Source organism: Natrix helvetica (assembly GCF_964273705.1).
Source record: "Natrix helvetica genome assembly, chromosome: 10".
NCBI classification, from domain to species: Eukaryota; Metazoa; Chordata; class Lepidosauria; order Squamata; family Natricidae; genus Natrix; species Natrix helvetica.
Genome location: NC_138561.1, coordinates 19,761,374 through 19,785,512, shown reverse-complemented (window position 1 = coordinate 19,785,512; position 24,139 = coordinate 19,761,374). Strand labels below are relative to the sequence as shown.

General features: G+C 42.5%; 1 protein-coding gene across 2 annotated transcripts in view; it reads right to left on the bottom strand.

Annotated features, from left to right (window-relative positions):
* Positions 1-17,502: 17,502 nt before the first annotated feature.
* The window catches only part of IRX6 (iroquois homeobox 6), an 8,100-nt gene continuing 1,463 nt past the window's right edge, over positions 17,503-24,139 (bottom strand). For both annotated transcript variants that reach the window (XM_081963681.1, XM_081963682.1), the window contains exons 2-6: positions 23,910-24,019; positions 22,904-23,211; positions 20,901-21,512; positions 18,621-18,738; positions 17,503-18,170 (exon numbers count right to left, since the gene is read on the bottom strand). In XM_081963681.1, the coding sequence (XP_081819807.1) occupies positions 18,626-18,738; positions 20,901-21,512; positions 22,904-23,211; positions 23,910-24,019 (1,143 nt within the window). In that variant the 3' untranslated portion in view covers positions 17,503-18,170; positions 18,621-18,625. The remainder of the gene's footprint in view (positions 18,171-18,620; positions 18,739-20,900; positions 21,513-22,903; positions 23,212-23,909; positions 24,020-24,139) is intronic.

Genomic DNA, 24,139 nt, shown 5'->3' with positions numbered 1-24,139 from the left:
TAAGTGCTCCCAAGGTGCTTTTTTTTCAAGAGGCAACTGGACATCCTTGTTTTTTCTTTGAAGACGTTTCGTTTCTCATCCAAGCTGAAGAAGCTTTTTGGATGAGAAGCAAAACATCTTCAAAGAAAAATGAGGAAGTCCAGTTGCCTCTTGAAAAAGCACCTTCGGGAGAATCATGACCTGGGATGATGGATAATCTCCATAGACTCTTTAATTGGTAGATAATAATATGTATTTTACACACACACACACACACACACACACACACACACACACACACACGAAGCTTCTTGGATGAGAAGCGAAACCTCTTCAAAGAAAGTCCAGTTGCCTCTTGAAAAACCACTTTTGGGACATGACCTGGATGACTGAGAATCTCCATAGACTATTTTACCAGTAGATAATAATATGTATTACACACAGAGACAGAGAGACTCACAAACACGGAAGAAGCTTCTTGGATGAGAAGCAAAATGTCTTCAAAGAAAAACCAGAAAGTCCAGTTGCCTCTTGAAAAAAGCACCTTTGGGACAACCACGACCTGGATGACAGAGAATCTCCATAGACTGTTTTATTGGTAGATAATAATATGTAGGTCACACACACACACACACACACACACACACACAAACACTGAAGAAGCCTCTTGGATGAGAAGCAAAATGTCTTCAAAGAAAAACCCAGAACGTCCAGTTGCGTCTTGGAAAAACAAAGCACCTTTGGGACAATCATGGATGACCGAAAATCTCCATGGGCATTTAGTATTAAGTGCTGTAAATTGATGTCGCTGTCTGAAATGCAGCTGGGTTAATTCGGTGCAAGGTGGCTCTGGATTCATGAATTGTACAAAATTGGGTGAGAAGAGAAATGATGTTGCACGTCCTTCTCTGACTTCTTTTACCCTCGGCTGTGTATAGATTTTATTTTAACCCAACCGAGCTGCTGCACTCCAGTCTTAACGCTAGGGAGCAGACGGACACAAGCATTATCAGATCTGGCCTCCACTGTGTTGCCTTTGCACTGTGTTGCAACAAGAAAGCTTTCATTTTTTTAAACAAAAAATCTTATTTCTTTGTAAACACTCTAAGCCTTACAGGACTCATAAGAGAAAGGTCAAAGGGCAACCGCAAAAAATATTCTTCAACCGCCCCATTCTTTGCAGCTCGGTTTCTCTGCAGTTTGTTCCTACCCCCTTGCTACCTTCCTCAAAAGAATGGATTCACTTCCTTCCTCCTGGCCAAATAAAGTTATAGATCACAGCTCGCCAGAAAGGAATTGATTGCTGATCCAATTATCATTCTATTAGGTTAGAGGATTTCCTGTTTGTAACTGCAACTTCGCCACGGCTCTTATTTTCATGTGACTTTCTACATGAGGCTCAGATGTGGGGAGGTATTCTGGGGACATTCTCAGCGTGGTGCACAAGCCCAAGAAAAGTGGTTAATTCTACACATTATGTTTTGTTAATCAAGGGTTCACATTTGGGGGGGAGGGGAGGGGTTCAGTCATGACATCCAGTGACTCATTCATCAATATATACCATAGTCCCCGTTTAAGGCCAATCCCCTAATGTCTGAAATTCAGGAGAATCAATTGAGATGTCCCTAAGTACTCCAGGTGGCAGGTGAGGGATTGTATAGTTGGGAAGGAACCCTCCATCCCTTATATCTATTGTCTGTCTGTCTATCAATCTCTTTATCTCTCTATCTTTATCTCTCTGTTTCTCTATCCTTCTATCCATCCCTCTATTCCTCTTCCCCCTCTCTCTATCTGTCATCAATATACGCTATTCCCCGTCTCTCTATCTGTCATCAATATATGCTATCTGTATCTCTCTTTATATATGTCTGTCTATCATCTATCTATCTATCTATCTATCTATCTATCTATCTATCTATCTATCTATCTATCTGTATCTAACATCTATATATCCGTTTGTCTATCTAGCTATCTATCAACTATATATGTTTGTCTATCTAGCTATCTATCAAATATATATCTGTTTGTTTATCTAGCTATCTATCATCAATATATGTTTGTCTACCTAGCTATCTATCAAATATATGCCTGCCTGCCTGCCTGCCTGCCTGCCTGCCTGCCTGCCTGCCTGCCTGCCTGCCTGCCTGCCTGCCTGCCTGCCTGCCTGCCTATCTATCTATCTATCTATCTATCTATCTATCTATCTATCTATCTATCTATCTATCTATCTATCTATCTATCTATCTCCCTACTTCCCCCCTCTCTCTCATCATCGAGCCATCCATCCATCATCAGTACCTCCAAACAGAACTGGGAAAGGAAAGAAGCTGAAAATTGTGCAGGAGAATTAGGTCCCAGGAGACAAAAACACTAACCTAATCCCAAGACACCGAGTCACCGAAAAAGCACCAAAACAGCACATTCCACCCCTGAGACTTTCTCCCTGATCCTCTTTTCCTTTGAGGGATTGTCGGAGCAAACCTGGTTATCTCAGAGTGAAAAAGAAATACACCCCAATCAGCGAGCGAGCATGCAAACTCGCTTGCTTGCTCGAAGCTTCATTGATGATGCTTAGATTTCCATTTGTTCTTTTGGTGGACCCATATTGACAATTATTCCCCATACCTGGTGTGTGTGTGTGCGCGCGCACGTGTGTGTATGTGTGTGTGTGAGAGAGAGAATTCCAGACCCTAGAATTTTTCAGGAAAGAGAAATATCTACAGGGAAAACCAACTAAGAGACTTTCTTCCCTGTGTAGAAAGATTCCCCAGCCTAAAAGAAGTGTGAAAATATTTATGCTGCAGTTTTGGTTCTATTTGATTTCCTTTTGGTCAGGCTTGGCTTGCGGGAATTGCCAACCAATTTTTGTTGGCGTGTATTTGTCAACCTCTGGAATGTGTTTTGGCAGATGTAAAATTAGAAACAAATTTTGTGTGTTGGGCAGGGCCCTGCAGCGCTGTTAAAGGACAGGAACCAAAGCTGTGGCTTTGTCACAAGGATTCCAGGAAACCACAGAGAAACAGAACTGAGTAAGCAAATTGAGGAATAAATAGACAGAAAGATGCAGAGCAGATGCTTCAAAGGTCTTTCAGGAAGGGTGGGGGGAAGAGGGATATGCTGTCTTTAAGAAGAGAGACTGGCGATTGGAGGGGGGGGACACCCAGATTTTGAAAGTTATTTTCCAAATCATTGCTTTTTCAGATTTCCTCCTTAATTCACCTATCTCGATAACATTTTCTACCAGTTTTGTGGGTGTGGCTAGGTGGGTGTGGTGTGGCTTAGTGTGCTTGGTGTGGCCTGGTGGGTGTGGCTTGGTGAGCTTGGCAGTGGACGGATACCGTAAAATCTCCATTCCCTCCCCACTCCAGGGAAAGGATACTGCAAAAACCTCATTTCCTCCCAATCAGCTGGGTCTCAAGAGGCAGAGAATAGATGGGGCGTGGCCAGACAGAGGTGGTATTTGCCAGTTCTCTGAACTACTAAAAATTTCCACTACCGGTTCTCCAGAACTGGTCAGAACCTGCTGAATACACAACTCCAGAAAAATACAAGTAATAATTAGCTGTCCCATCAAATTAAAAGCAGATTGTTTTTGCATTTCTGATCTTGCTTTAGACATGATGGATGGTGAATTAGATGCCTCTGTGAATTACAAGTAGTTTTTAAACCTTCCTCAGCTTCCCTATAAGGGCTGCTCTTCCTCAGATTTCCAATAAGGCAGTGTTTATCAACCTTGGTGACTTGAAGATGTCTGGACTTCAACTGTCAGAATCCCACAGCCAGCATAGCTGGAAGTCTAGACTTCTGGGAGCATACCATAAAAGTGTGGACTTCTGGGAGTTGAAGTCCAGACATCTTCAAGTCCCTAAGGTGGAGAATTACTGCAAAAAAGGCTTTCTGTGTTTCAGGCTTTTGTTTTGTTTTGAAAGTCATTTTCATTCCAAAATAAATTGGTTAAATAAGCAAATATATTAAGTTTCCTTGCAATAGAACCAACAATGCTCTTCCCTTTCACCATCCCGTCTTTTAATATAATGTAGTCTGCTGCTTTAGAGCACACACAATAAGTTAATTAGGCTGTGGTTAGGAATTATTTGTAAATGTCATATTAGCATGCTACTTTTGTTCTAATGCTACATGGAAAGAACCTCAAAAGCGGGTATCACATGCCTTGTGTGGTGTGTTTTCTCTCAGTCTTCATTTCTCAGACTTATTTGCCAGCCAGATTAACTAATGAGTTATTAAACAATTTGTTTAATGGCTGTTTGTGTCGAGGAGAAGCCTGGACACTGCGTAGCTGCATTGTTAGCAATATCCAAAAGCTACTGCTGAAAATACTCCCAAAGCTGCTATTATGATCCTTTCTTATTCTTCCAAAGAAATCCCACTGTAGTCCGTTTAATGTGAAGTCACTATGATAAAACCATTATAATTTAACAATGTACCGTATTTTTCAGAGTATAAGATGCACTTTCCCTCCCTAAAAGAGGGTGAAAATTTGGGTGCGTCTTATACACTGAACATAGCCCCGCCCACCTTCTGGCTCCCACCCTTTGGCCTCTGCCTCCCAAAAATTTGCCTCCTTGCAGCAAACAACAAACAGCCTGTTTCAGTTTCAGCTTCAGCACAGCCTGATTAGCACAAGCAGCTGATTGTCGGTTGGATCAGCCTCCTGACCATCAGCTATTTCAGGCTGCAGGGACTGCCATTGCCTATTGCCACCTCTGTGGGCCCCATTTTCAGCCTGCGCATCCCATTTTTGGCCTCTGCATGCCCCGTTTTTGGTGGGCTTTATTTCTCTTTGCCAACCAGAGATCACCATTTCCTGAAAACAGGTGCCTTACCTTTTGTTTTAAATATTGGATTTGATCAACCTGCTAGGTTTGATGTTTGCATGGCAGGTTATGGCACACACCACAAAGTCAGTTTCATATCCTCCAGGTTCCTGATTGAGTTTTGGCTTGTCACATGCCAACAAAAGTGCATACAGTTAAAACTATGGTTTCCCCAGTTGCAATGGATGGCTGTGAAAGTTGGACCATAAGAAAGCTGAGCCCCAAAGAATGGAGGCCTTTGAACTCTGGTGCTGGAGAAGACTCCTGCGAGTCCCTTGGACTGAAAGGTGATCAAACTGGTCAGTCCTAGAGGAGATCAACCCTGACTGCTCCTTAGAAGGTCAGATCCTGAAGATGAAACTCAAATTCTTTGGCCATGTAAGGAGAAGGAAGGACTCCCTGGAGAAGAGCCTCATGCTGGGAAAGATGGAGGGCAAAAGAAGAAGGGAACGACAGAGAATGAGGTGGCTGGATGGAGTCACCGAAGCAGTCGGCATGAGCTTAAATGGACTCCAGACGATAGTAGAGGACAGGAAGGCCTGGAGGAATGTTATCCATGGGGTTGCGATGGGTAGGACACGACTTCACAACTAACAACAAGAATCCTTTTGTGGATGAAGTTTTGCTGTAAACCATCTCAGATGCAATTTCCCAAATTGCCATCTCTGCATATGTCTTTATAACTCAGACAGAGACTTAAAAAATAAATAAATGAAGGTTTGATTTCCCGCCGAAGACTCGACTTGGAAGTTCTAGGGGAGGGTAAAAAATTGTGTGGTTAATGTTCATCTCTGGCCCAAGCTCATTTGTAAGGACTAGAAGTTTCTGAGTGACTGAATGCCTGAAGTTGGATACGGATGCCAATCTGCTGCTAAGAAATGCAGGCACCAAGCAGAGAGAGAAACGAGGAAAACCGTCCAACAGCCCCTTCCTTTTATCAAGCTCTAATTATTTGTTTTAACAAGGGCATGGAGCTAAAAAAAAAATCTCTCTTTTCCCTTCATACCCTCTTGCATATTTTAAAGCTTGAAAGTCTCACAGCCCCCGACTCCCTTACTAACATCTCAGAAACAGGCATATAAATTGGCCCAGAATCCAAAGAGAAGCAGAAGTTGGAGGGGAACAATGTTCCCCAAAGAAATTTTCTATGGATCTTCAGAGAGGCCGTGGAAAGCAATGGAAAACTGAAACAAATAAATATGAAATGGCTTTTTTTATATATTTTATTTCCTGGCTAGCCAACCTGTTCGCCTCTGCTCTTTCTTTCCCATGGGGAATGTCCTTACAGTCTTTCCTTGATTTTATTCTTTTTCTCTTCCCTCTAGTTTTGTGGACATGCAGTGTTGCTGAATGGCTTGTAAGTACATTTTTCTAAGTTGAGAAAGGATCTTGATAGGAAACCCACAGATTCCTCGATTCTTCCATTATCAACAAAGCAAATGGAGGTATAATAAACACTGGTTTGAAATGCAAGAGAATGTCTTGCTCTGCTTATTATTTTTGAACAGCATGAATTTGTGGTTTAGGATATTTTATTCAAACTCCTCTAGATTTCATGTACCTGCTCCAAATACTGCATTGCTCTCAAGTTATAATTTAACAAAATGAGCCTCGGTGTTCAGAGTATGAAGTATGTGCTGAGGTTTGGGGCTATTTCCAACTTAATTTTAATTTCAGCTCTTCCCCATGAGTGAGCAGATATCATTTGAAGCTCCCTCAACTGAGAAAGAAAAATAAACTTAGTGTAAAAAGCCAAGGAGAATAGAATAGAATTACAGAGTTGGAAGGGACTTTGGAGGTCTTCTAGTCCAAACCCCTGCCTAGGCAGGAAACCTTACACTTATCCAACATCTTCTTAAAAACTTCCAGTGTTGGAGCATTCACAACTTCTGGAGGCAAGTTGTTCCACTGACTAATTGTTCTAACTGTCAGGAATTTTTTCCTGAGTTCTAAGTTGCTTCTCTTCTGATCTTGTCCTTCCCTCAGGTGCTTTGGAGAATAGTTTGACTCCCTCTTCTTTGTGCAACCCCTGAGATATTGGAACACTGCTATCATGTCTCCCCTAGTTCTTCTTTTCATTAAACTAGACATACCCAGTTCCTGCAATGGTTCTTCATATGGTTTAGCCTCCAGTCCCCTAATCATCTTTGTTGCTCTTCTCTGCACTCTTTCTAGAGTCTTCACATCCTTTTTACATTGTGGTGACCAAAGCTGAATGCAGTATTCCAAGTGTGGCCTAACCAAGGACTTCTAAAGTGATATTAACACTTTACGTGCTCTTGATTCTATCCCTCTGTTTATGCAGCCTAGAATAAAGGGACCATGAGATGTTTGTGCATCTAGCAATGAGAATTAAATCAAATTTGTGTTACAATCATAAAGCAGCATAAGAGCAAGCAATTGAATAAAAATATTTCTGGTTTTAGTTATTTACATTTTGAAGGCATCTCTAAGCGAGTTCCAGGAAGAGAAGGCCAAGTTCCTATAATTATGTTAGCGTTAATATATGCCATGTGTAATAAAATCGAAAGTTTTAAGACCACAGCAATCGGATAAAGACACAAATGGGTAATAAACAGCCAGAAGCCAATATCCTGATGTCTTCAACTGGCTAACAAAGAGCTCGAAGTAGCCAAGTTGTAAATCAAGAGTTTAAACCACAATGTTGCTTTATCGTATAAATAGAGAAGATGTAGAAGAGTCTAGAGAATATGAGATTCGAAAGAAAGCAATGTTGAGAGGCTGTCAGGGGTAAAAAATTGATTCTTACTCAGCCACACAAAGATTTGTGAATAGATTGGGTTTCAACCTTAACCTTGTAGAATACCAGCAGTCAAAAATCTCCACCAGAAAGATCAAAAGGCTTGTAAAACTAGTGTTCTTTGCTGATGATATGATTTAAAATTGATCCCAACTGATTGTCTCAATGGTTGAACATGTACGAGAGTGCGCAGTGGTTTACAAGTTCCTTCCTTCCTTCCTTCCTTCCTTCCTTCCTTCCTTCCTTCCTTCCTTCCTTCCTTCTATTCTTTTGAGCATAGAAACAGTGCATAAGTGATCATCTAACAATAGCATAATTATGGCTAAAACCTGGGTCAAACTATGGCAAAAGCACAGATGTTCCACAAACTAATATCTCCTTTTTATACTTCCCTCCCTCCTTTCCTTCCTTCCTTCCTTCTTTCCGCCCTCCCTCCCTTCCTCTCTCCCTCTCTCCCTCCCTCCCTCCCTTCCTTCCTTCCTTTCCCCCAGTGGGGAAAAAGACACTGGATTCATGGAAATTGCTTGGAAAGAAGGTTTTAATGGACAGAACCACATGGTTTGAGGTCCTGGGGAAAATTGGGATCACATGCCTCGAAGATGCTTGCTGAAAGTCCCTGGATTTTATGCCCTCTGTTGGGCCTCGCCCCAGGGCCTCCCACTCCTGGGCAAGAAATGTACTCTGATTGGCTGTCAGACTCCCATGCAGGGGCAACTCTGTAGTCTGTGCTTTGAGTCCAAGTTTGGTTGAGCCTTGCTGAGTGATGATGTAATGAAAGGGTTTTGGGATTCCTATTGTGGCTCTGCCTATAGATCTTTGTTACGTAGAATACACTGGCCCAGGCCTTAATGGCCCATTGACAAAGGTGGGGGCTATTAAGAGTGAGTCTGCTTCCTGCCTAAAAACATGTTTCTCCATTTCTCATCCAGGGAAATATAATATTCTGTCCTTTTTAAATCTTTCCTAAAATATTTCACTTTCTAGGGGAGGGGTGGCTGCTACCTTCCTTCCTTCCTTCTTTTGAGCACTGGAAACAATGTAGGGATAATTAAAACTTATTTCTACATCCATAAGGTTGCTTTTGGCTATGAATATCCCTCCACTTTCCAAAAATTAATGAGAAAGGAGAGCCCTCCAAGACAATAAAAGACAGAAAAACAAGAATGTTTCCTCTGCATCACTAAACCCCAGCTTTTCATTTCGGTGTATCCCTCCCCCCACAAAAAAATGATCCTTCTTAGTAGATTGGGTGAGGAGCAGGAAGAGGGAGGAAAAACCCAGATTAAATAAATCATTAGATTTTCTCAGGATGTTATCCACCTTGTTCCAGCTTGCAATTTTGTTTTCTGATGAACAGCAGGTAACATCCATATAAGAAAGAATCCGTAAGCAGATGTTGGAGTCCTGAAATGACACTTTTATCCAGTGAGGGTCAACCGAGCCCCATTTTAATTTTAATTTTTTTCCAAGTTCAGGATCAAATTAGATTGATGCTAAGCCCATCTTTAGCAATCAGATCAGAATATGTATGCGTGTGTATGTATATTTGTATGTACACACACACACACACACACACACACACACTGATAATCCAGCTTTTGAAGAAGAGCTAAACCCTCTGTCCCATGTTTAACTTTTTCAAAAAAAAATAGGGAACTTTTTCCACCTTCAGGACATTTCAGAATTGTGTTTGGATCTTAGGAAAACCACCACAATAAACGAAGGGATAAATTGCCACCCATTGTAGTTGATTGCCTTGAATCTCATTACTTTTTTTTTGGGGGGGGGGGACAGGATGATTTAAAATATTTTCTGCTTTTAGTTCACATTTGGAGCATTCTGTCTTCCATGTATCTTCCATTAAAAGGGATGCGGTAGCTCAGTAGCTAAGCTTATTGATCAGAAGGTTGGCAGTTCAGCAGTTCGAGTCCCTAGCGCCATGTAACGGAGTGAGTTCCTGTGACTTGTCCCAGCTTCTGCCAACCTAACAGTTCGAAAGCACGTAAAAAATACAAGTAGAAAAATAGGAACCACCTTTGGTGGGAAGGTAACAGCATTCCGTGCACCTTCGGTATTTAGTCATGCCGGCCACATGACCACGGAGACGTCTTCGGACAGCGCTGGCTCTTTGGCTTTGAATCAGAGATGAGCACTACCCCCTAGAGTCGGGGAACGACTAGCATGCAGGTGGGGGGGAAGCTTTACCTTTACCTTACCTTCCATTTCGGTTAGGTTGTCAGTCTGTCTAACCTTGCCTTATGTTCTTCAGGGGATCCTGGTCACCTGGAAATACAGCGTCCACCGCAAAAGCAGATTTTCTCAAAAACAAAGCAATTAAAATAAATAAATAAATGAACAACGGCAACACAGTGATAAATGGCTATCTGTCTTCTCTCTCCTTTGAGATTGGAAAAGCAGGTCATGATGCCCACTCGGGTCTGAATTTGCTTCTGACCAGCTGTGCTGGTCAAAAGATCATGACGCCACATTTTTTTTCATTCTATAATTTTAAGCTTATATTCTGGCTTCCATATTTTTTCCCTGATTTGCATCCTATTTCTTTGGTTGCCTAAAAGACTATTCGGTTCAAAGATCAAATTTACAAATCAACAATAGCTGCATCCAGTATTACCCTTTGGCAAATGGCCAAGGTCTCAATCAGAGCAGAGGAATATCTACGCTAAGTGGGATTGACCAAGGGGGAGAAATCTTGTCTGTTTGTGAACAAAGCCAACTTTTCATGGATTACTTGAGTACCAGGCTCTCTCCTGGAAGTGCCAATTAATTTGGACCAATGTTCATTAGCAGCCTTTCTTGGATGAGGAGAAGTTCAAGTCAGCTGTCCCAGAAATTCTACCCAGACGAGACATATTCCCCACAAAGGCCATGGAGACAATTTTATTCCTCTTTGCATTCTCTGTGTGTAACGAAGTGTGCAAATGAGATAATCTACATCTGAATTCCATTTGCATAACAACTCTGTGTGTGTGTCTTTGTCTGTGTGTCTCTGTGTGTGTGTTTAGCCCAGTTGGCATCCCTCTGAATTTCTCATTTCTTCTCGTCTCATGAGTTTCCAAAAAATAAAATGAAATGGATGGAGGAAGCAACAGGTGGAAACAATTTGGAAGGAAGCAGCCACATATTTGCTCATGGAGAAACAATGTACTCCAATAACCCCATAAATCTGTAAATGTCCATCTAATCATGAAGTTCTCCCCTCTCCCTGCTTCCCTGAAGACACAAGATCTACATCCGGATGTGGGGAGTTCAATTGATAAGGTCCCTTCCAGGAAGATAATGTTCCCAGCTAAGAGAAAACTCTCTGTTTTCCTATCTTAGAAAAATAACAAAATGGAACAATATAGTGACGTCTTTAAGTCTCCAGGAGAACTGATTTGGCTCTACTCGTTGGATGAGACATTTCTGGCTCTTCAGAATGGGATGAAGTTTCAACCAACATCTTTAATATTGGTATAATTTTGAGAGCAGGCCCGAGCGATCCTTGATGGTGATTAAGAGGGAATGTGGATTATTTACTGAGGGAACTAATTCCAATAACCATGTGGTACAAAATGTGGTCCATTAACCCCTTGGACTGCAAGGTGATCAAAGTGGTCAGTCCTAGAGGAGATCAACCCTGACTGCTCTTCAGAAGGCCAGATCCTGAAGAGGAAACTCAAATACTTTGGCCACCTAATGAGAAGGAAGGACTCACTGGAGAACAGCCTCATGCTGGGAAAGATGGAGGGCAAAAAAAGAAGGGGACGACAGAGAATGAGGTGGCTGGATGGAGTCACTGAAGCAGTCGGCATGAGTTTAAATGGACTCCAGATGATGGTAGAGGACAGGAAGGCCTGGAGGAACATTGTCCATGGGGTCGCAATGGGTCGTAAATGACTTTGCAACTAACAACAGCAACAAACCCTGTGGTTTTGAAGAGGGCCTCTTAATTTTTTAAGTTCAATTAAAGATTTGGTTCTATACTCTGAAAGGGGAAATGATTGGAATATTTTCTCTTGGAAATGCATCAAAAGTCCATGACTTTGATTTCAGAATTAGCCTGACCTGAAATAAGCTGAGTTTTGTCTGGGAGGAACAAAATCAAGGGAAGATGAATTCTCCTAGGTTTTTTTTTCCAGAACAGAGAAATTCTGCTTACGATAGCATGATATAATATTCTTAACTAGGGGTGAAATCCAGCAGGTTCTGACAGGTTCTGGAGAACCAGTAGCAGAAATTTTGAGTAGTTAGGAGAACCAGCAAATACCACCTCTGGCTGTCCCCAGAAGAGGGTGGGAATGGAGATTTTGCAATATCCTTCCGCCAGAAGTGGGGAGAGAGTGGAGATTTTGCAGTATCCTCCCCCTGCTACATCCAGAAAGCCACACCCACAGAACCAGTAGTAAAAAAAAATTGAATTTCACCACTGCTCTTAACTCTATACCATTACTTGGCTATAACAACCACCATCAATCCATAACTAGTTTTGCAAACTTTCCAGCGCTAATCGTGAAAACGGCAAAGAACTAAAGCTTCAAACTGAAGCTCCAATTGCTCTCAAGCCTAATATTTAAGTGTGCAACTTAAGAAGGAAGGAAGTCTTGATTAGCTGTAGATGAAAAGTCAATTATTTCAGAACATGTAAGATGGAATTTATGTCTTCACTAATGAACTGCTCTTTATGGCCTTAAATCTTTAAAATGGAGGGTGGTAGAACTCAAACCCAACTAATTTAGTTTTCCGGGCTATTTTTCTTCTTCTATCGTTGATATAGTTAAGAGGGGGCTTTTTTGAAAAAAAAATATTGGCATTGGGCTTTCTTTCTACTGTTGAGAAGGGGGGATTAGTGTCAAGTGTAGCTCTAAAGTTAATTTCCTGGAAATCAGAGGTGGTATTCAGCCAGTTCTGGAGTTGGCTTCTGGAGAACCGGTAGCAGAAATTTTGAATCGTTTGGACAATCGGCAAATAGGGTGTCCCTGCCCCTGCTGCCTCCCAGCTGTTCTTCTTTTGTTGCCCTGGAGAACGTAGCTGGAAAGCAGGTTAGTGGGTGGGGAAAGAATGGGGATTTTGCAGTAACCTTCCCCCAGGAGTGGGGAGGGAATAATGTTTATGCCCTCCCTGGGCTCCGGAGGCTTCCTTCAAGCCTCCAGGAGGGCGAAAACAGCCTCCTGGGGCTCCTGAGGCCTGAACATCCAGTAGGCCTGTTTTTCACCTTCCCCGAGTCTCCATGCATGCCCTGCACTTACCTGCATCCAAAAAGGGCCACGTGGGGACTCCTGGAAAGGGAGGGGCAGCCAGGAGTGGGATTTGGAGGTTCTCCAAACTGCACAGAATCTTAGCTAGAGGTTCTCCCAAACCCCTGTCAACCCTCAGCAGCCCACTCCCATCCCTGTAGGTCAAAACAAGCTTGAGAAAAGTAGGGGAAAAAATCTATCCCATTCTCTTGCATCTGTTTGCCTCTCAAAATCTGCTCTGTAATAAAGACCTTCCAACAGATTTTAATCATTGGGTTTAATGAATGCATGGAGGGTTTCTTTCTGTGTTTTTTTTTACAAGAGCAGGCTGGCTGAACCTATTAGTTTATTTTGATTATTAAATACGGAAGGCGTCTGCTGCTCACCGCACATCTAGTCTTTTTCATATTAGTTCCACATCAGTCCTAACTCTGGTTTTTTTTAATCAAAACAGTATTCAGAATATGATTCCAAAAGATTATATTTTGAGAGATTTGCGATACATATCTTGCTGGGATGACAGATTGCAGGGAAATTGAAGATAGCTGGATAATCTGCAGCAAGGCCTGTTTGACCTTAAATAATAAGAGAAGAGGAGGGAAGGGAATAAAAGCACATCTTAAAAGACTCCTGATCGGGCACCCTAATTGAGTTGTTGATTCACCAGACCTCACTGGTTTTAATGCTAAGGGTGACCTATGATCAATGTTTCTTGAACTTCATAAGGACGCGGTGGCTCAGTGGCTAAGACACTGAGCTTGTTGATCAGAAAGGTCGGCAGTTCGGCAGTTCAAATCCCCAGCGCCGCCTAACGGAGTGAGCTCCTGTTACTTGTCCCAGCTTCTGCCAACCTAGCATTTCCAAAGCACATAAAAATGTAGAAAAATAGGAACCACCTTTGGTGGGAAGGTAACAGTGTTCTGTGCACCTTTGGTGTTGAGTCATGCCAGCCACATGACTATGGAGACATATTTGGACGGAGCTGGCTTTTCGGCTTTGAAACGGAGATGAGCACCGCCCCCTAAAGCCGGGAGCGACTAGCACATATGTGCAAGGGGGAACATTTACCTTTTGCCTATAATCAATGCTTCTTGAACTTTGTAAGGAAAATCAGCAGAGTTGGGAATTCTACCAAGAATGACTGGAAATGGTCGGCATGTTGGCTAAAGATTTGGGTGGCCTGGGAGTTAAGTGTAGGTAGGCTTTCCATGTTCATGTGTATGCAGGAGTTGGCATTTCTGGTTGCTTCCATAACTGAGGTCCAGCTTGAGAGAATCTTTCTGTTTCCTCCTCTAAGCCTCAAAAGATCAAAGCCATTGATCCGTAAGTCCACTTTTCTCCAAGGTAGTGTCAGCCCTGAAACTGTATTCCCCTGGCACCTTCAGGGCTGCCACAGCAGAGACGAGTCAAGCTATGGGAACGGGAGAAAGGGAGGCAGAGATAGCTGGGGGATTGTAGTCAAAATAAAATTCTTTCCTCTCCAAACCAAGGACGTTCCCACCAGGTGCAAGGAGGTGGGAATCTAAGACCAACTGGCCCTTGGACTGTGACTAGATTGGACCACATGATGGATTGCATGGGCAGGGGTGCTGGGTGTGTTAATTGGATCCCTGACAGGTAGCCTGCCTGCTTGCAGTCTCTTTATCCTTTGGACAACAATGCCCAAAAATGATGATGTGTTTTTCATTGCATTAGATGATGGTAATCTTGGCCTTTCCATAGCTGGATCCACTGATATCTGTTTCTAGATTTCAGGGCACAAAAGATATGGTGGCTCCATTTGGTTGAATATCAAGATATACCTGTTGTATACGTACCTCTTGAGAAAGAATGGGAGGAGAAATCAAGAGGTTCTGCCTTCCAAAAGCCTCTGAACGGGGCTAATACTCTTTAATACAAGCACTAATCCTTTAAATCTGACTTGAAATAATGTTTATCTTTCTATGGCTTAATTTCTCTGCCTGCAAACTGCAGGTCAGCGCTCAGCTTGGGTTGCTTCTCCCTTGATCTCCTGTCCTCTTCCCCCTCCCCCCCAAATAAGGATGTCAGAAAGGAGATGCATAAGAGAAAGGATGAATAGATCACGTCCGGGTCCCTGAATGACAATGTATGAAGTTGGATAGGTCTAAATTAAGAATAAAGGGCTTGTTTATATGTACACATAACTGTCTCTAGCTTGAAGAGAAAGTGTTTTCATGAACAATCATTCTTTAAACATTACTTTGTTCTGGAACGGAAGGGAGCTCACAAACTCCTGCATGTAGATTTCCAAATGTACCACTGTAAACTCAAGAAAGTGCTTTCCAATGCCATGGATGTGTTCTAATTTCAGACATTATCAGTGCTACTGAAGGTTGATAGTCCATCATGTCTTTTTTCTTTGCCAAGGACCAAGAGACACTCAGTATACCCATAGTGCATAAATACTTCTGCTTATTTTTTCACTTCTCTTTGTTGTTAGTTGCGAAGTCATGTCCGACCCATTGTGACCCCATGGACAACATTCCTCCAGGTCTTCCTGTCCTCTACCATTCTTTGGAGTCCATTTAAGCTCATGCCTTCTGCTTCAGTGACTCCATCCAGCCACCTCATTCTCTGTCGTCCCCTTCTTCTTTTGTCCTCCATCTTTCCCAGCATTCGGCTCTTCTCCAGGGAGTCCTTCTTCCTTCTCATTAGGTGGCCAAAGTATTTGAGTTTCCTCTTCAAGATCTGGCCTTCTAAAGAGCCGTCAGGGTTGATCTCCTCTAGAACTGTCCGGTTGGATCGCCTTGCAGTCCAAGGGACTCACAGGAGTCTTCTCCAGCACCAGAGTTGCACACCACATATGTGCAAGGGGAACCTTTACCTCTACCTAATATATTTGGATGCCATTGGCCTAAAGATGTGGACTTTTAACCCCTCTCCAATCCTGGTATTTCTTCCTCTTTTCTCTCCTGCTCCATTCCTGCTCCATGTATCAGTCTCTACTCAATAACCAAGATCCATCCCTCTGATTTATGAAAGCAGGATCCATTGGGTAATATTGATCGCAAATGACACAGGGTAAAATGTTGACCTCGGTGAACTTGGGGAAAAGCTGGTCATGGGTTGATCTGCAGATGACCTCTTAATTAGCACAGTGATTAAATTATGGCCCTTGCTTGCAATGAGTCAAGGAACAAAGGGATTCATTCTTCTCTGGGCTTCAGCTCTGTTTATTTGTCTGCCCAGAGAGTGCTTGGTGACACTTTTAATTAAGGAGAAAGAATGCCGAGGGATGGACTCCTTTCTGTCTCAACTTTGTCAGAGGCAATAATGCTCTTTTAACTAAACTGGGATGATGACCTACTAGGAATGTCCTACTTTATCCCTTCCTCGCCTTAAAGGAAATGTTGTTGCCCTGTTAACAAGCCAGGCAGATATTCACAGAACAAACTTTCCTGCCAATTAGGATGAGTTATCCATAAAGAGCGCACTAGAAGAGTGGTTGAATAAGAGATCCAGTCTAGAAAGGAAAAGGTCATGAGACTACCATGCCACTATTCCCAATTTACTTGAGAGCTTCTTTGCTCAACAACTTCTGTCTTTAGACCCTTTTTAGACCATTATTGGAGCAGGGTGATGACTTTGGAGCTGTCCATGGTATCCGAGCCAGCCTCTTTTAACTCTGGCCTCATCGTTGTAAGGCTTAGAGGCATATAAAACTCAAAAAAGGGGTACAGAATTATAGAAATCAATGAAGTGGGATCCAGATTTGTGATGAGTGGCTAACACAAGTCTCACCGTGCTGAGTCCTTGGATTGCTCCAGTCCTTGGATAAATTCTGGAAGCCTCTATCATGGCTAGGGAGGAAAAAAAGAAGAATGGACAGATGGATTGACAGGTAGAAAGGCAGACAGATAGATGGATGGACAGTGGGACAGCCAGAGAGACAGACAGGGGGACTTAACTTAGTGCAAGGGTCGGCAACCTTAAACACTCAAAGAGTCATTTGGACCTATTTCCCACAGGAAAAAAAAACACCGGGGGGGGGGGGGCACAAAACTTTTTTGACATCTAAAATGAAGATAACACTGTACTGTTTGCCAATTTCTCACCACATATTAAACTTATTGGTAAACCAGTCTCATCAGCAGTGAAAGCAAATGAATCTGCCCACGTACTATTAAATGTATTCTTCTGAAACTTTTCTTAGATGTATCAAAGAAGTTGGCCTACCGGGGGTCCAAAAGCTCAATAAATTGGGTGCCAGTGGGTGTTGCACATTGGTGTTTATGACACATATTTTGAGTGACAGGGAGCCACAGCAGAGGGATGCAAGAGCCACATGTGGCCCCAGAGCCACAGGTGGCCAACCCCTGACTTAGTGTAATGTGTGAATCTAGCCATAACGATAAAGCCTGTTTCCTGATGTAGGTTCAATATACTCCTCTCCCCAAAGGGAATTTACCCGACACAATAACTGTGAGTGTACAATACATATAGAACCATGTGAGAAAACATATCAGTAAAGAAATTGTCCAAAACTGGATTTTAAAATATTATATAAGAAGCAAAATTGAGAGAAGTGAATCAGTGTTGACAGTAATGAATCTCAGTGAGTTCTCCCTCTCTTCCTCCCACCCCACCCCACCCCTCTCTCTCACACACACATTCTTCCTGCCTCTTAAATTTCATATTTTTCTTCAACAGCATTCAGTTGTTGGGATTTTAATTAGAGAGTTTTAAAAATACTTTCTGTGATATCTTTGTACAAGGCAATAGTAAACAAATGCACAGGTTGAACTAGGAACGGATTCTTTTGAAGAAACATGACACACAAACACACTTCATTTAAAAACGGATGGAAATAAGTATTCAAAAAAAAAATTCTGAAGACCTGGTTGGAAAGATGTTAACCCCCACACATCCCATACATATTTGGGATATGAAAAAGGAAAAAGAAAGAAAGAGGTTGGTTCAATAACCACATTGTTAGTTTCCATTATACAGAGAACAACACAGATCTACAACAGAAGCCAAGATCTCTCCCAAAAACCCAAAATACATTGGCAGAATTTTACCGGAGAGTCACAGTTCAATTAACGAAGTTTGGTGACCAACATGGCACCTGAGAGATGCTCATATAACACAGCAAAAACCGATCCCCAGGTATATTTTCTGGTTGGCCTTGTGATGGTAAAAGCTGTGTTCCATAAGGTTATCTCTTCCCTTCCTCTGATGTGAGAAGCTGTAACAGTCCTTCATGCTCTGAAGAGCGCCGAGAAAAAAGAAAATGGACAAAGAGAGGATTCACGTGGGAGATCATGGGTTTCTTCCCTGGAAGCTTGAGGTTTCCATACCTTCTGGAGAAGTTTAAGTAACATGGTGGTTTTCCATAACCTGAAAGAGAAAAAAGGGATGTCATTAGCCAAAGTAAAAGTCTGATAAAATATTCCCCATCTTGATCATTTACTAAAGGAACTATCAGGACCAATCTACTGGTAGACAGCTCTTCTTCTTCTTCTTCTTCTTCTTCTTCTTCTTCTTCTTCTTCTTCTTCTTCTTCTTCTTCTTCTTCTTCTTCTTCTTCTTCTCCTCCTCCTCCTCCTCCTCCTCCTCCTCCTCCTCCTCCTCCTTCTTCACATATTTATTATATTTATTTTAAAATAGCAACTCATAACAAAACAGCTTCACAGTATATGGGATGCTGGATGCTCCAAACTCAGATGAAAACCCCTTTCAGACGTTGCTGCCAACATGGCCAGTGATCAAGGACATTGGGAAATGGTTCAACCCCTGGTACACTTCACAAGTCATCTCTCCACACAACACAACAGCATAGTGACTCACTTTTTTCACCTCTTCAGCACTGGCCTGAAAGCTGTTCTGAGTTTCTCTTTATGTTGGCTGAGACAAACATCACCCAGGTCCAGAGAGCTTTGAGCAGCCCGTATGCTTCTCCGAAATCCTGTCGTAACAGAGAAATGGAAACCTCTTTCAGCTTTGGAAGAAAATGGCTCAACACCCCCCCCCCCCAAAAAAAATCCTAGACTACACTCAGGCATACAAAGTTCCTTTGGTTTACAGAGCCCTGTCATTCTTGAACAGAATTCACACAAATAATCATTAATTCAAAAGGACAGACCATTGTCAATAGTTCGTGTTTCTTTCTATAGTCTCCCCTACAACATTCAAATGACTCCACGCCAGGGGAAGCTTTGAGAGGAGTCAAAGAAGATTGGTCAGTTTCTATCCATTTCTCCATAAGGCAATTTTCTGCTAGCAATGAAGGTCTGATCATGAGAACTTTGGAACCAACTCATCCCGATTTGTCTGAGTGAATATTTCCCTTCATGCATTCTACCATTCAAACCAGCTACAACAAAACTGTACACAAATAATTATTCCTATGAACTTGGTTCTTGGATATTCCTGCTTTTTCAAGAGGCAATGGAAAGCTGAAGAAGCTTCTTGGGTAAGAAGAGAAAGGTCTTCAAAGAAAAACCAGAAAGTCTAGTTGCCTCTTGAAAAAAGCACCTTTGGGACAACCACGACCTGGATGGCTGAGAATCTCCATAGACATTTGCTCTTGGATACTGCCTACTGTAACTCTAAACAATGTCCTAGAGAAGATTGCATCTGTATATTGACTTGATCATTCCATCATTCTAGAAACAGACCAAGTCATTCGCCATGATTCTCAAAGAAGATCCACCACCGTATATCATCATGACTTGTTGATCTGAGATTATTTCTTCCCAACCAAACAAGGTGATTCAGGATGGAACGTGGAGTGGGGGGATAGATAGTGCACTTTTTAAACATATTGCAAAAACAATGTCATGGTAGGAACAACTCGATGGAAGAATAAGAATAACAACAACAGAGATATCAGTACAATTTTGAATTAATTCCAATATATTATATTACTCCAAGGTTTCTTTTAAAGCCTTGAATACTTATATGTTTTCTGTTTCATTGTCTTTTTAGATAAAATATACAAAAGATTCCTGAATAAATATTTAGCATTTTTTTGCTACTTTGTGGTTTTTTTCTGGGCAAGATGCAATTGTATTATTGTTTATTGTTATTGTGAATTGTGAATTTAATGATGACCGATGACCTCCTTAAATGTAAGAACCATAGAAAGACCAAAATGCAATTTCCCACTCCATCCATGGGAATAAATCACTTACAACAAAAGCAAGTTGTTCTTTTTAAAAAATAAAAAAAGCCAATCCCTTGCTTGCCGCCCAATTTAAGGTGCGAAGTAATCGATTTGCGAATTATAAGCTGAAGCTTGTTCTGCACATTAGCCAACCAAAAGTCAGGTTTAATACTGTGCAAACCATCACATTTCTCGTGTGCATTAGCCAATTTCATTGTAGATAAAGATAAACACATTTCTGGATTAGACCCTAAGGTGGAGGTTTCTTCCCACCCATGATATTCCTCTACGCAGGGGTGGGATTCAAAGATTTTAGCAACCGGTTCTCTGACTGGTTGCTGGGTGGGTATGTGGGCATGCACCACGGTGGTGGTGGGGGGGAGTTTTCCTATCCCCAGGCTCCAGAGGCTTTCTTTGAGCCTCTGGGAGAGGAAAAATACCCTCCACTTGGCTTCGGAGGCCCTCCGGAGGCCAGAAACAGCTACCTTTCTGGACTTCTGGAACTTCCATGAGGCCTGTTTTTTGCCCTCCCAGAGCCTCCACACAGGGCCTGCACTTATCTGGCATCCAAAACAGGCTGTGTGGAGACTCCTGGGAGGGGAGAGGCCAGCCAGTCTTTGCAACTACTAGTTTGGTGAACCAGATTTAAAATGAGCATTCATGTGAACCGATCTGAACCGGCTGAATCCCACCCCTGCCTCTATGCATTTCCAAAGTTGACCCACAAAGCTTAAATTCTTTAGCCCCACTTTCCCAATAAGCGGGATGGCCTATTTCCTTCATGCTGCCAACATTGAGAAGAGAACGCTAAATCCACAACTACTTCAGAAAACAGCTCAGTGTTCAGTGGTCCCTCCTTAGTTTCAGCCTCTGTGTTGGAGTTCCGGGCCTCACGTGAACTTTTTTTTGCCTTTTATCAAACTAAAGACAGTTTGAAAATAAAACAAGATGAAAAGGCCAACCTTCTGTTCCTGTTGCGTACTGACATGTCTCCCCTAGCACAGGGTAGGAAGCATAATTTAGTGCAATGGACTGTAGGTTGAAGGTTGGACTCTTGAAGATCTTAGATGGAGGTGGCGGCTCTTCCAAGGCCTTGTCATGAATGGGTTGCGTTCTCACAAGGTTGCCCAGTCGCCTCGCTTCACTGCAATGTCCGTCAGTCCCTGAGCACCTTTCCCTGAGCACCAAACAATCGGGACTCTCTGTCCTTTGAGCAAAATGGCTGGTAGACCCCAAACCCATGTTGGCTCCAGCTGTATGAGCTAGGGACCAGATGCGTGGCTTTTCTGGGGTTTCGTAGAGTTGGCCTTGAGTGGCTACGCTATTCTCCTTGTGGCCAAGAAAGTCCCTTGTAATTGGTGAATGTTGCTTGGCACATGAGAAAGCATGAAAGCGACTGGCTGAGCTCCCACTACAGCTGTTATTCTCCGACTCAGTCAATGCTCTGCCAATCAGGAGGCCATCTTGATGCAGATGCTTCACCTCATCTTCAACCTTCATGTCTGGTTCCTCCTCATCCAAGTCCTCCAGGTCACTCAGCTGCAGCTCCTTTTCTTCTTTGCAGCTTTTGGGGTCTATGATTCGAAACAAAAGGAATAAAGAACAGAAAACGGTCACCTCAAGGAGTTAATTAGGAGCAAGTCAAGTTGGTTTTATGGAGAGATGTCAGTAATTTGGATTCTTGGGAACTACCGCAAAATAATCTAAATGAAGTTGACATGTTTATCCTAAGTACTAATGTAGCTCAGGTACATCATCCCACCAAGACAGAGGTCAGCAATCTGCGGCTCTGGAACCGTATGTGGCTCTTTCATCTCTCTGCTGTGGCTCCCTGTTGCCAGTCTGCTCCATAATTGATAGGGCTTATAGTTAGGACAGGTAGAGGAAAAAGGACGCCTGGCTAGGAGGAGACTCTATGGTGGGAGAACCGAACTTCTGGTCAGCTCTAGAATTGAATGGGGGGCTTCCGTTTAGGGCCTTTGTGTCTCTTTGAGTGTTTAAGGTTGCCAAACCCTGCACCAAGAGGACAGGATAGGGTTTTTTCCCTGTAGAGATAGAGATAAACTCACAATACTTTTTTTAAAAAATTGTATAAAATACAAAAAAAAGAAAGAAAAGAAAATAGGAAATTAAAGGAAGGAAAGGGAACAGGAAAAGGGGTTATGAAATAAAAGGGGGAAGAGAAAAAGATAGAAATGGGGGCATTGACTTCCAACTTTTCCTAGCCCAGTAAAGGAAAAATACCCTCCAACCTCAACTTTTGGCTTTTATATATGAATATACAACTAGCCATTTCTATAACACCAAATCTTCCATAGCAAGGAAGATAAAGCAGGAATGGTTAAATTGGATGTTTTGTTTAAAGAGGAAAACAAAAATCTTATTTGGATATAAACTTCTGGAATTGCTGCTTGTGAAGGAAAAAAAAAACCCAAAACTTTCATTTTGGTTATGTTGATTGGAAACTCACAATACTTAATATCAAAATCTTACAGTCAGACAAAGGTGATTGCAATTCAGGGTTGAATATAGATGCCAGAGAGAAGGGCAAGCAAGGAAATAAGAGATTCTCCTTAAGAATGACCCAGGACAGGAGTCCTAAGTCAAGACTGGGAAGATGTGCCTTCCAGGTGTTGGATAGCAAGTCTCATCATCCTCAAAGGGCGGTTCTGACATGGCCTGATGGGAGTTGAAGTACATACAATCTAGGCCCTTCCAAGTTGTTTAACTGAATTAGGATAAGGACATCTGAATGGGGAGAAAGGTCACAATTTCAGAGCTCTTGGGAAATTGTTGACTTTAGCCATTCTTCTAGAACTTATGAAGTCATCTCCTTGGCTAGTGTAGAGCATAAAGTGCTGTACTGGAAGGACTTTAGGTTGAGTCATCTCTTACATTACGTCGTGAAAATTTATTTCCCATTTCTAGGGAGAAAAAAAAATTGGCACCAACTTTCCATTCTTACCTTTGTCTTCATTATCACTGCTACAGTCTTCCCCCCTCCTTTTACTTCCCTCCCTCTGGTCATCTCCTGTTTTATTTTTAGGAGACCAGGTCATCTTGTTCTCCTTCTTGAGTCGCCGGCGGGCGTTGGCGAACCAAGTGGAAACCTGGGTGAGGGTCATTTTGGTGATGATGGCCAGCATGATCTTCTCGCCCTTGGTTGGGTAAGGATTTTTTCGGTGTTCGTATAACCACGCCTTGAGGGTACTGGTGGTTTCTCGGGTAGCATTCTTGCGTCTGGATGAGTTGCTGAAGTCCACCGTTCCATACCTAACAGGCAGATGAAAATGAACTAAGATGACTTATTCCAAGGCCAAAGCCACAAAGCTTCACAGACTATCCACAGAAACAAAGAAGTTGTCCCAAGAAGCACAACTCTTACAAGGGAGAGGGGTTTGCTCTCTGTTTATGTATTAGTTGCCTAACAGCCTAATCAAGAGACCATCCCACCAACATTGACAGGGCAAGCTATGTGTATAAACTCTACCACTGATGATGTTATCTAGTTGGGTAATGAAATATCTTCAAGAAAACAACCGAGTTCAGAGAACATCAAGGACCACCTAGTCGTCTCCTTCTCCTTCTCTTTCTCCTTCTCTTTCTCCTTCTCCTCCTTCTCTTCCTTCTTCCTCCTTCTTCCTTCCTTCTTCCTTCCTCCTCTTCCTCCTCCTCCTCTCCGCAAACCTCCCTCCCTTCTAGCCCTGATGATGTGAGCTAATTGGGTAGTGAATGTCTGCAAGAAAACAACCAAGTTCAGAGAACATCAAGGACCACCTAATCATCATCTTCTCCTTCTCCTTCTCCTCCTTCTCCTCCTCCTCTCTGCAAACCTCCCTCCTTTCTAGCCCTGATGATGTAACCTAATTGGGTAGTGAAACCTCTGCAAGAAAGCAACCAAGGACCCAAAGCATAGTCAAGTGGGACAGGAACAGTGTTATGGTGCCAGATCTGAATGCAGAATCTCTTACCTGTCATACTGCCCAAAGGAATGGTCATAAGAATAGTAGGCGGCTGCTGTGGGTTGAGCAATGCCTGCATGTAAAGCTGGTGAATTGTCCTTCAAGTCATACTGAGAATTCTAGGAGGGAAAACCAGGTAAAAGGCCAAGAATGTACATCAACCTCTTTCATACCCCTGTCCCCATATTTCCAATGTAGAGAGCAGGTGTTGTGACCCAACAGCAGTCAGTGGAGCTGCC